The sequence below is a fragment of the Neomonachus schauinslandi genome, chromosome 7, assembly GCF_002201575.2.
Source record: "Neomonachus schauinslandi chromosome 7, ASM220157v2, whole genome shotgun sequence".
In the NCBI taxonomy this organism is placed as follows: Eukaryota; Metazoa; Chordata; class Mammalia; order Carnivora; family Phocidae; genus Neomonachus; species Neomonachus schauinslandi.
Genome location: NC_058409.1, coordinates 114,135,862 through 114,148,048, shown reverse-complemented (window position 1 = coordinate 114,148,048; position 12,187 = coordinate 114,135,862). Strand labels below are relative to the sequence as shown.

At 45.9% G+C, this 12,187-nt stretch overlaps 1 protein-coding gene across 1 annotated transcript; it reads left to right on the top strand.

Moving 5' to 3' along the window:
* The first annotated feature begins 1,002 nt into the window (after nt 1-1,002).
* ISL1 (ISL LIM homeobox 1) lies at nt 1,003-10,684 on the top strand. Its single transcript, XM_021696789.1, has 6 exons — nt 1,003-1,030; nt 1,881-2,070; nt 4,836-5,095; nt 6,909-7,195; nt 8,378-8,545; nt 10,568-10,684. Exons 1-6 carry the CDS (start codon nt 1,003-1,005, stop codon nt 10,682-10,684), a joined length of 1,050 nt encoding a protein of 349 aa, XP_021552464.1.
* The last annotated feature ends 1,503 nt before the right edge of the window (nt 10,685-12,187 follow it).

The following is a 12,187-nucleotide window of genomic DNA, read 5'->3' as shown; positions in this document are numbered from 1 at the left end:
GAAGCACTCTTTTCCTCCCACCCCAGCTTTTTGGAGATCTGAGGTCGGTGGTGACGGGGTAGTGGGGTAGCAGTAGAGAACAATTCCTGTGGGTTTATTCATCCCATTCCCGGTTCTTCTTCCCCCAGGCAGCTCCCAGAGCGCCAGGCGCAGCCAGTTCGGGAACTCACCCTCCCGGGCAACCAAGCCGGGCCAGGCCCGGAGCTGAGCGCTAAAGCGCGAGACCAAACCGAGCCAAACGGCCTGTTCCAAGTCGCCCCTTTTCCTAGAGGCCTGGAAGGACCTCGTCATCAGGAAGACCTACCCACCAGCCACTCGCCACCGGCGGCAGAAAAGTGCCCCGCGCGCAACACGGCCAGCCGGACTGCGGGGACCCCAGGAACGCAGGGCGGAGGAGCAGCGCGACAGGAGGCGAGGGCGCTGACGGCACCGCCGGGAAGGAGCACGGGAGGGGGGGCAGGAGGAGGAGAAGGAGAGGAAGGCCAAAAGCCAGAGCAGCTGGCCAGCCCGAGCTTCGGGAGAGAGCGGCCTGAGCTCAGAGCAAGTTGCCTCGGGAGCCCTAATCCTCTCCCGCGGGCTCGCCGAGCGGTCAGTGGCGCACGGCGGCGGCGAGGCTGAAATATGATAATCAGAACAGCTGCGCCGCGCGCCCCACAGCCAATGGGCGCGGCGCTCGCCTGACGTCCCCGCGCGCTGCGTCAGACCAATGGCGATGGAGCTGAGTTGGAGCTGAGAAGTTTGAGTAAGAGATAAGGAAGAGAGGTGCCGGAGCCGCGCCGAGTCCGCCGCCGCCGCAGCGCCTCTGCTCCGCCAACTCCGCCGGCTTAAATTGGACTCCCAGATCCGCGAGGGCGCGGCGCAGCCGGGCAGCGGTTCTCTCAGCCTTGGCAACCCCAGGGGCCACTATTTCCCACTTAGCCACAGCTCCAGCATCCTCTCTGTGGGCTGTTCACCAACTGTACAACCACCATTTCACTGTGGACATTACTCCCTCTTACAGATATGGGAGACATGGGAGATCCACCAAAAAGTAAGAGGCTATTTTACCTTGTGGGGCTCGGTGTGCTGTACTTGTGCGGGGGTCTCTCTCAGGCACGGGTGCCAAGGGCTCTTCACAGTTGGAGTCATTGCCTGGAGAGAGAGAAAAGGTGGCTTTTTCTTGTTGCCGCCACGCCTGCATGCTTGCTGTCGGTTCTGATCTTCGGGAAACTGATCGTACCTTGTGTTTGAATTCGCCTGTGTGCCCTCCAAAACCCTAGCCTTCTGGTGCTAAAGCGGTAGTTTCCTCCTCGGGAATCTTGAGCTCTCCGAGGTTATTCCGTTGCAAAGGTCTGCCTGTACATACAATACCCGGAGATGTGAATTAGCATTAGACTTGCAAAAGAGAACGAGTGACAACTGTATTGATGTCTGCTCTTACTAACAATATCCAGTCCTATGTGCTATTTAAGAGCGCGCTTCATGGAAAATATAAGCGTTCACTTAACGCTTCTAGTCAAAACCTTTTCTTTGACTTGACTTATCCATGATCTTTCCCAATGATTACGGCAAAGAGGGAGGAGGGAGGTAAAAGAAATACAAAATGAACGGGTTTGATTGCGTGCTAGACTTAAAAATGTAGACTGTTCAAATCTGCATTTTACATATATTCCACCTCCTTTTAAAAATGAGTCAAGGTTTTGATGGCACACTTCAATTACCATCCCAAAGTGCAATACTCTTAAAAAAAAAAAAAGAAAGAAAGAAAGAAAGAAAAGAAGGGGAAAAAAAAAAAACAACAAAACTCCTAGAGTACGCCCTGTAAGAGAACGACACTAAAAGTGTGTTTATCTCTGTAGGAAGTAAACGGTTAGTCAATCATGTATTTATTTTCATTTCAGAAAAACGTCTGATTTCCCTATGTGTTGGTTGCGGCAATCAAATTCACGATCAGTATATTCTGAGGGTTTCTCCGGATTTGGAATGGCATGCGGCATGTTTGAAATGTGCGGAGTGTAATCAGTATTTGGATGAGAGCTGTACGTGCTTTGTTAGAGATGGGAAAACCTACTGTAAAAGAGATTATATCAGGTACGCCATTTATATTGCTTCTTTAATTTTGTGAGATTTCCCCATCTCTCTCTACTCCTTTTTTTATTACTTGATGTGGCTTTGTCTTTTTGCGAAGTATGCCTTAGTGGAGTCCAGTGTGCAAAAGTTATTCTTTAAGTATGTTATGTAAATTAAACTATTCTGTTTACCTCACTTTTTAGGGGAAAATCCCTGCACAAACTCAGTAGTGGTTTTCATAAATTGTGTGGTGTTGAAGCTTGTTTAATTGCTCTTGGAATTTGTGATGCTCAAATTATTTTCTTCTTTCACCCTCCCCCTTCCAAAACAAGCAGAAATTTAAAGATGGATCATTTGGGCTTTCTAAACTTTCTTTTTAAAAGGTTGGTTTTTATTGTATTGTGCAGTGTTTTTCCCTATTCATTTATTTATTTTTATAGTTCAGTGTCTCATGAGTAACAAATTTTGTGGAGATGTCAATGCAATAGGCAAAATAAAAGTTTGACCTAAGGATGTTTAGAAATGCACCTTGAAAGTGCAAATAGAAATATTGCCCCATTTATTTTTAGGGTAAGAGTCCTTTCTTGGAAAATTTCAAAACCAATCCAAATATTCCCTGCAAAAAAGACCGGAAATTTAATCTTTTTAAATATTAACCCTTTGGTGACATCTGACTATCTTTTCTTTCTTATCTTATCTGAGCTGATGAATTAGACAGAGCAGATCAAATTGCCCATCATCTGTCTACGAACAATTGGTATATTTAGATAATTGAACAGCTTCCTTTCTCACATTAAAATCTGGTAACTGATAAAATGAGCGAATTGCCCATACTGACAAGACTAAAACCACATAGGGGACTTTCTGAGGGTTTTTTTTTTTTTCTTTCAGTTATTTTGTGTCTCAACTTCATGCTTCACAAATCTCAAATTTTCTCTACCTGTGTATATATGTGTTTGAAATTTCATTTTCTGCTTTAGGATGTCAGTAGAATTCCTAAAGAAAATTGTATTGTTTTAATAACAAACAGAAGAGATAACACCTTCACCATTATGTTAAATAATATAAAAATATTGTATATTTTTAAAATTTCTCCAGTGGCTATTAACAAGTAATTAGCTTTTGTAAGTTTATAGAATTTCTGGAGCTGAGAACTTATATTAAAGTTTAGTTAAGAATTAAATATGTGGTCACAATTTTTACCTGTTCACTTTGTGTCCAGCACTTTTTCTTATTGTAAAATCATGAAATAGAGAGTATAATCTTGATAAGTAAAACTGAACAGTGTGTCTAAGGGTTTTTTAATACTTTGTGGGATGGGGGGTGGGGAGGGAAGGAGAGTGGGAGGAAATAGGGGAAGTGGGGAACAGGAGGAAGGGGGAGGGATTTTCCAAATTGTTTGGTCACAGGCAAGGTAAAGTCCTCATCCTATGAAATGGAAGATCTCACATAGAGTAGGCGGAGGGAAGAAAAACTTTTGAATCTACCTTCTAACCTCTGACAAATGAGCCGTTTTCATTGTTTACTTGATTAGTGTGTGAACTCAAGATTCTGGAGAGGGAGAGCTCACTTTGCACCTCTAGGACTATCTTTCCTCCAATGGAGATAGTGTTTTCCTCAACTGCATACAGACCTTCATGTAGCCAATTTCACGTACACATTTATAGAAGGAGCCAATTGCCTTTGCCTTTTCCCCTTTACTCTCTCTCAATTGTGTGTGTGTGTGTGTGTGTGTGTGTGTGTGTGTGTGTGTGTGTCCCTTTGAACTCCTGTAGTTGTAAAAGCAGAACAGAGAGACTATTTAGGTCTGAATGCCCTTCTCCCCTTGGGGGAGTGAGGTGCCCTCCTCCCATTATGTGTGGATCTTCCCCCCACCTCCATTCTCTGTTTGTAGGAATGCCCCCACTTCTGTTATTACTGATACATGGAGAGGGGGCCAGGGCAGTGCCGCCTAGGTGGAACCTACAAGGATTGTCTCTTGGTAAGGAAAGGTCAGGCATGAGGAAGACCTTAGAAGTGGGTTTTTTCATTTTTCTGGCTGGTCCTGGTTCTCAAGCAAACTGAAATAGAAGTAGATGCTTCAGCAGCTTGAAAAAGATTGAGAGAGCAGGAGCAGATTTTAAAGATAATAATTAAAGGAAGAAGGGAGAGGAAACTTTCGTTAACATCGTTACCGAGGAAAAATCTTTAGTTGGGGAAAAACTGCAACATGCTTATTGTGCAGAAGGGAATCTGGAAACCCTCAGAGGTTTCATTTTGTTACTCTGCTTGTGCATCTGTGTATATTTACCAATGAGTGGGGTGACAGTCTCCTCCCCTAACCTCTTTTTCTCTTGGAAGCACTTCTTGTAGCAGTTTTAAAGACATTTCTAGCAGCAGAAATTGGGGGATAGGAAGGCAAAAGTGTGGGGCCAGTGGCTACCAGAGTCCCCCCTGACTCCCTTCTGCCAAAAGCTGCAAGGGTTACCCTGGGGCTGGGCTAGAACAGAGGTCCAGGTTTCCAATATGTCAAACATTTTTACTTTGGGGGTGTTCTGAACTAAGAGCTATGGTTGGAGACACAGAGGTTCATAGGAAAAGAAAAGGGGGGTAAAAGAAAGGGAGGAGAAGTGAGAGAAACTTAATGATTTCTTTCCTCCCATTCCCAGCTGGTCGGCTAATGCTGATTTCAGCGTCCCAGGGCAGTGTGGCCGGGGTCCTCGATGATCTTGGGCCAGGGCAGTGCCGGCTTGAAGTGATCCCCTCTTTCTGTGTTTCTCTGCCTGTCCCTGCCCGGCGGCGCGCAGGTTGTACGGGATCAAATGCGCCAAGTGCAGCATCGGCTTCAGCAAGAACGACTTCGTGATGCGCGCCCGCTCCAAGGTGTACCACATCGAGTGTTTCCGCTGCGTGGCCTGCAGCCGTCAGCTCATCCCTGGGGACGAGTTCGCGCTTCGGGAGGACGGGCTCTTCTGCCGTGCGGACCACGACGTGGTGGAGAGGGCCAGCCTGGGCGCCGGTGACCCACTCAGCCCTCTGCACCCGGCGCGGCCGCTGCAAATGGCAGGTACTCCTTGCCGGGAGGGAGGATGGCTGGGGGAGGCTGGCGCTGGGCTAGGCCAGCACCGCCCCAGCCATGGCGTGGGCCACCGCGGCCACCTTGGTAGCCACAGGGCAGTTGCTGAGGCCTCGGCTGGCTGTTAAAGGAGATTTTCTAGGAGCAGTTTGCACTGTACTTCGCTCTTTTGCGCAAGATGCAGTGCACTCACGGTGTCCACAGACTCCCCCCCGCCCCCAGCACATCTACACATCTGCGTGTCTAAATATGGGTACACATGAATGTACACTACTTGTGCATACATGTATACACACATCCAGACAGTACTTCCAGTTCACCTTGGCCTCCAAACCCGGGCTTACTGAAAATGGGCTTCAGCTCCCTGCCAGGTATTCTTCCTGCCGCTGCCTAATTAAAGGGGTGGAGCTCCTAGCCCCCAGAGCTTCCTCCTTTAACCCAATGAAGGAAGCTTAGGTGGCCCTAAGTCATTTAGCCTTTCAAATCCTTTTTCCTTACAACTGCCCCACACTCTAAAACATTTTTAGAATTTATTTTTATCCTTTTGTGAAAGAATGGATGTGAAAAGATACAGTCTTAATAACTGCAGGCCATTGCACAGAGCTGTAATTTAAAACTGTCAACAAGCTAATCTGCAATAATTGCCATTTAAAGGGAGTCTGCCTCTTTAAACCATTCATTCTATGTGATTTGGTGAGAATTTCATCTTCAGGCCTGTCGCTGTAACACTAAATTGACCCAATAGGTTTTGACCTGACCCTAGGGGTCCTGGAAGGTGAAGGATTTGTACCATACATTTCGAGAGCCCTTTCCCCAAGAAGGAGAATAGAAACAGGGCAAGGTTGGCCAGGAGGAGGCCTTCCCTTAGAAGGCAGACAATGTTTCCAAACCTTACTTCCCCTCAGGAATAGAGCTACTGGTGCATTTTTAAAGTATCAATTCTTATTAAACACTGAAGGTGAGGAAACACAGATCTGTCCACTCCGCTTTCTCAGAGGCTGTAAGACTTCTATTCTGGGGGATGTGTGACTAGCTTGCACAGAGGCAAAGCCAGAGTGGCAATTTCTGTTCTGTGCAACCTGCGCTTTGCTTGTGGGGAAACACAGAAGAGGTGGAAATATTGGGAGGACGTCAGGAGACAGAACACTTCCCAGCTGTCATTTATCTAGAGCCTGGGCAGCTCAACAGTTTCGGTTTTCTTTTGCATGCGGTCAGCCCATCTCAGGAACAGCCAGGTAGATTTCGTAGTAAGAAAGATCAAGGACTGGAGTTATGGCCAGAATACTGAATTTCTTTAGCCCCTTGACATGCTTGCCCTCTCTGGACTGACGTTCAAGGCTTTCTGACAGAATTCTCTTTGACCTTTGCATTAGAGACCTCCCAGCTGGTACAGTGTCTCTGGCTGACATTGGGGTGTTCTGCATTTCCCCTTGTACCATCTGTGGCCTTTGTCCAAGAGCCTGGAGGTAGTGGGTACTCGTGTAACCTGGGCCCAGTCCGGGTATGAGGACAGGCGGGGAAGGAGGAGAAACAATGCTGGATGATGCTGCCCCTGAGACCTGGGCCCCTTTGCTAAGGCTGTGTTGACAAGAGCAAGGGTGGAGGCTGTGTTCTGGGCCTGAATTACTCAGCTTTGACCTCTCAGATTAGAGAGCCAGATATTATTCTCCCTTTTGCTTCCCTGGTCCCCATCTCTGCTGCCCCTGCTTTGTCTGTTGAGCCTGCAAAGCACTGGCCATTGTCTGGGAGCAGTACGGGAGGGCGAGCTGCCTGGCCCGCGCTCACGGCGCCCCTTGCCTCGCAGCCGAGCCCATCTCCGCCCGGCAGCCGGCCCTGCGGCCCCATGTCCACAAGCAGCCTGAGAAGACCACCCGCGTTCGGACAGTGCTGAACGAGAAGCAGCTCCACACCTTGCGGACCTGCTATGCCGCCAACCCCCGGCCAGACGCCCTCATGAAGGAGCAACTGGTGGAGATGACGGGCCTCAGCCCCCGCGTGATCCGGGTCTGGTTTCAAAACAAGCGGTGCAAGGACAAGAAGCGGAGCATCATGATGAAGCAGCTCCAGCAGCAGCAGCCCAATGACAAAACTGTGAGTGGCCCTGGGGCTGGTAGGGGACTTGAGGGGGGAGCAGAGCAAGCGCGCAAGGTGCAAGGGGCTGCCCAGGTTGGCCTGCAAGCGTGTTCCATCCTGCTCCAGGGCAAAAGCCGGCAGCCCCTCACCTCCTCTACCCATGCGGGCAAGGGCCGCCTGCTGAGCCCTGCACCTCCACCTCCACGTGGGTGGGCTTGTGCCCTTCATCCTTGCCCCCACTCCAGCACCGGAAGGACAGGGTCACCCCTGCACTGCACCGGCAGGGGGCATCAAGGCCTGGCCCCGTTTTGCCAGGGTTCAGGGTGTCAGTTCCTCAGGCACCAGAGTAAGAGACACCTCCTTGCCTCCCTATCTAATTCAGGGGTTGGTGGGTGGGTCACCCTGGCCGTCGACCCCCTGGGTATGCCCTGTGACTCTGGGCAAGGCCTGCCTCAGCACCTTCAGACCGGTGAGGTCCACCAAGGTGACCTGAGAAGACAGGGCACCGTCTGCTCTAGGTCAAGCCCAGGCCTCCGGAGATATTACTATACACTGTCATCCCAGGCCCATGGCAACACCCACTCCGCAGGATTTCTGGTTGAGTTAAACTAAAGAGGTTCTTTTTTTTTTTTTTCTTTTTACCGCTTCAGCCCTATTTTTAAATGCCATAAAACCCCCGCTGTCATTAAACTTGGCAGGCCAGCCAAGCCTGAGCCGGGGCACTTTTCAAGTTGGTGAGTGTGTAATAGCACACGATAGCGGCCAGACCCAAATGCTTGGGGGTGGGGGTTGGCGCTGTGAAGAGAAGTGCCTGTAGAAAGTGTAACTGAAACTGCCCAGGAAACCCACCATGTCTGGAGGCTGCAGCTTTCCACCCCTGTGATGCCATAGCCTGTGAAGGCAGATGGGAGGAATTGGGATGAACTGTGAATGTGAAGGGAAAGGAGAAAGTCAGAATAGAATTTAGTTTAATAAGGTCCAAGCAGACCTACTAGTCTCACGCACAGAAGCAGAAAAACAGAATAAAATAAAACAAAACTGAACTCTGGCTAATATCCATACATGCAGCAGATTAACTGAGTCAATAATGGCCACTATATAGATAAGATAATGCCAGGGTATATTTGCTTAGCCTGTGCAGACAATGGAGGGAGGGAGTTTGGTCATTAACATGTTGGGGTTGGGGGGCCCTATTCACAGAATATCCAGGGGATGACAGGAACTCCCATGGTGGCTGCCAGTCCAGAGAGACACGATGGTGGCTTACAGGCAAACCCAGTGGAGGTGCAGAGTTACCAGCCGCCTTGGAAAGTACTGAGTGACTTCGCCTTGCAGAGTGACATAGATCAGCCTGCTTTTCAGCAACTGGTAAGTGTCAGCTCTCAGAGTGAGGAGGCTGAATCTCCAACAAAAAGAAGATTCTGGTTTAACTGTCACCCAGTGAAAGATTCAGGCGGGGAGAGCCTGCCTCCCTGGCTCCAGGGTTGGGGAGAGATGAAGAAGCCTTGGTGTAGATGAGGCAAGTGCTCAAGGAAAACAAACTTCTTGTGAGTCTTTTCTGTGAGTTCCTAATTTGACCATACAGGTTGAATTTTCTATCAACTGGGCCTGCTTTGAGGGATAACTTCCAAGGTATCTAAGTACCTAGACATGCATGGGAAGGTGTACAGGGTTGCAAAACCAAACATCTTAGACTTTTAGAGCTGGAAGGGACTTTAGATCAGCAATTAGTAAATTTACTCCCTCTTCAGCTCCTAGAGAATAGTATATTTAAAGACTTAAATCAAGGTGTTTGTATTAATAACCGATGTTGTAAGACATAATCAATGTTACTATCAATGGGCAGCAGGCACCTGTCTGAGCACAATTTTCAAATGTATCAATAGAGAGTTCAGTTATTTAAAGACATGATGGATACCTTTTGTTATTAATATCCCTTTCTGGGACCAACTTAATCTGCAATGCAGGACTACTTTAACATTTGAAGTGTATGAGTTCAGATGTTATACACAGTCACATACTGTGGGGCATGTCTAGCCAAAGGAACATGAGTTCTACCAGTCAGAGAGAGAGCGCATGAACACCTGTTTTAGCATTAATATGTTAACTCACCTTATGCCTACAAAAGGCTTAAGGATCAAGATAAATAGGATTATTAAACATATGTACTTTGTGATATGGCATATATACACATCACTTTTTTTCTTAGTCAACAGTTCTATAGAATCTTGTTCTATAAAACAAGATCTATTCTAAAAACTTGTTCCTTTCTTTGAAAATAAAACTTTAGTTGAGGTTAGCTTTTTACCCTCACACTTACCGGGGGAACATTTTCTTTCTCTGTGGCAACAGTTAGGTAATAGGTCAGAGGCAGTGGTTACAAGGACTTGGCCTAGGTTTACATTTGTAAGTGGGCCAGTCTAGAGGCTGGGCAAATTTGAGAAGTCCCTTGACCTCACCATGGGAAAGTTTAATAGAATAGAAAGGAAGGTAGACTCTGGAATTAGGAAAAAGAACTTATTTTAAAGTGAGGTTAATCTTATGAGTTATTTGAGCAAAACTTGGATCATAGAAGGCAAGTAAGAGGAGGGTTCAGGGCAGCCAAGTGTTTGTACCTTCTAAAACTTTAGTGTTAGATGAGCGCAGTGGGAGGGAAGCCAAGACAGGAGGGGGATGTGGGGGCAGAGTGGAGAAGGAGGTTTCCAACAGCAACACAATACTTTCGGTTTAAAAGAAGGAGCCAGATATTTATAATGCGATGACGTTATAATATATGGGTCTCTTCTCCGAAGGAAGAGCCTGATTTAAAGAGAGAGAGAGAAAGAGAAAGACAGAGGAAGGCCAAAAGGCAGTAGGACCAACAACAAGGAAGAAAGCCCACGCTGTGAACCCTCTGAGGAGTTAATCATTGTTCTGTGGAGCCTCCTCTGAATCTCCTGTCACACGATCTGAGCGTGTGTTATGGATTTTCCAACTCAAGAAGAGAGGCTTTGATGCCTAGAGACTGAGAACTCGCCTGCTCCCAGGGCAGCATGTAGCCAGCAGGATAATTTTATTTCGAGCATGCATGGTAGAGTTGCGATGCCATTTTACAGTGGGAAACACATTTGTTCTTAAATAATTTAATGCAACACAATGTTGGGAATTCAGTTTCAGTTAAAACAGAGATCTCTTGAAAGATGGGAAAGCAATAAGATTTCTTCTCAAGTTCTTTTCTTTGTGGGCTTTCTTTAAGCCTGTTAAAATTCAGTTATACATGTAGATATCTTTATCTGCATATCCATCCACGCACACAAACACTCGCACGTACATATACACATATGACAAGTTTATAATCCTTTAAGAATACGATCGCAGCCTCCTTTATTCATTTCTCAACCTTCCATGCAGGTGAATTTTTCAGAAGGAGGACCGGGCTCTAATTCCACTGGCAGTGAAGTGGCGTCGATGTCCTCTCAGCTCCCAGATACACCTAACAGCATGGTAGCCAGTCCTATTGAGGCATGAGGAACATTCATTCAGATGTATTTTTTTTTTCCCTGTTGGAGAAAGTGGGAAAGTATAATGTTGAACTCCGAAACAAAAGTATTTAACGACCCAGTCAATGAAAACTGAATCGAGAAATGAATGCTCCATGAAATGCACGAAGTCTGTTTTAATGACAAGGTGATATGGTAGCAACACTGTGAAGACAATCATGGGATTTTACTAGAATTAAACAACAAACAAAACCCAAACCCAACATACGCTATCCAATGACCTTAGGAGTACTGAAAAAAAAAAAAAAAAAAAAGACGTTTTTAAAACGTAGAGGATTTATATTCAAGGATCTCAAAAAAAGCATTTTCATTTCACTGCACATCTAGAGAAAAGCAGAAATAGAGATTTTCTAGTCCATCCTATTCTGAATGGTGCTGTTTCTATATTGGTCATTGCCTTGCCAAACGGGAGCTCCAGCAAATGAGCAGGAAGAGAAACTGGCCTCCTTGGCTGAAAGAGTCCTTTCAGGAAGGTGGAGCTGCGTTGGTTTGCGATGTTTTTAGTTGACTTTAACAAGGGGTTAATTGAAATCCTGGGTCTCTTAGCATGTCCTGTAGCTGGTTTCTTTTTTACTTTTGCCCCTCCCCCTTCTTCTTTCTTTCTTTTTCTTTTTCTTTCTTTCTTTTTTTTTTTTTGAGATCCATCCTCTATCAAGAAGTCTGAAGCGACTTTAAAGGTTTTTGAATTCAAATTTAAAAACCAACTTATAAAGCATTGCAACAAGGTTACCTCTATTTTGCCACAAGCGTCTCGGGATTGTGTTTGACTTGTGTCTGTCCACGAACTTTTCCCCCAAAGATGTGTATAGTTATTGGTTAAAATGACTGTTTTCTCTCTCTGGAAATAAAGAGGAAAAAAAGGAAACTTTTTTTTTGTTTGCTCTTGCATTGCAAAAATTATAAAGTAATTTATTATTTATTGTCGAAAGACTTGCCACTTTTCATGTCATTTGACATTATTTTTTGTTTGCTGAAGTAAAAAGAAAAGATAAAGGTTATACCGTGGTCTTTGAATTATATGTCTAATTCTATGTGTTTTGTCTTTTTTCTTAAATATTATGTGAAATCAAAGCGCCATATGTAGAATTATATCTTCAGGACTATTTCACTAATAAACGTTTGGCATAGATAAATAAATAAATGCAATGATCCAGGGTCCCTCTTTTATATGTTTACAAGTAAGCCATTAAAATGTCTGAAATTAAGGACTGCATGTGAATGGGGTAAACTGACGTACAATAGGTATGATATTTTATTGCAAATAGTTAAGGTCGAATTTGCCAGTTTGCATTTTAATAGTCTAATCAAAACTGGTTGGAAGCCTTTGGTTCTCAGCTGTGATGATGTTCCTGTTTTTTTTTTGAAAATGAGATGCTATTTCCCCCCCACCCCACCCCGTTCTGTTCCCTACCTCTCCTTCCTCCTGTCTCTTTTCTTGCCCGATCCACCCCACCCCAAATAGGAAGAGGGT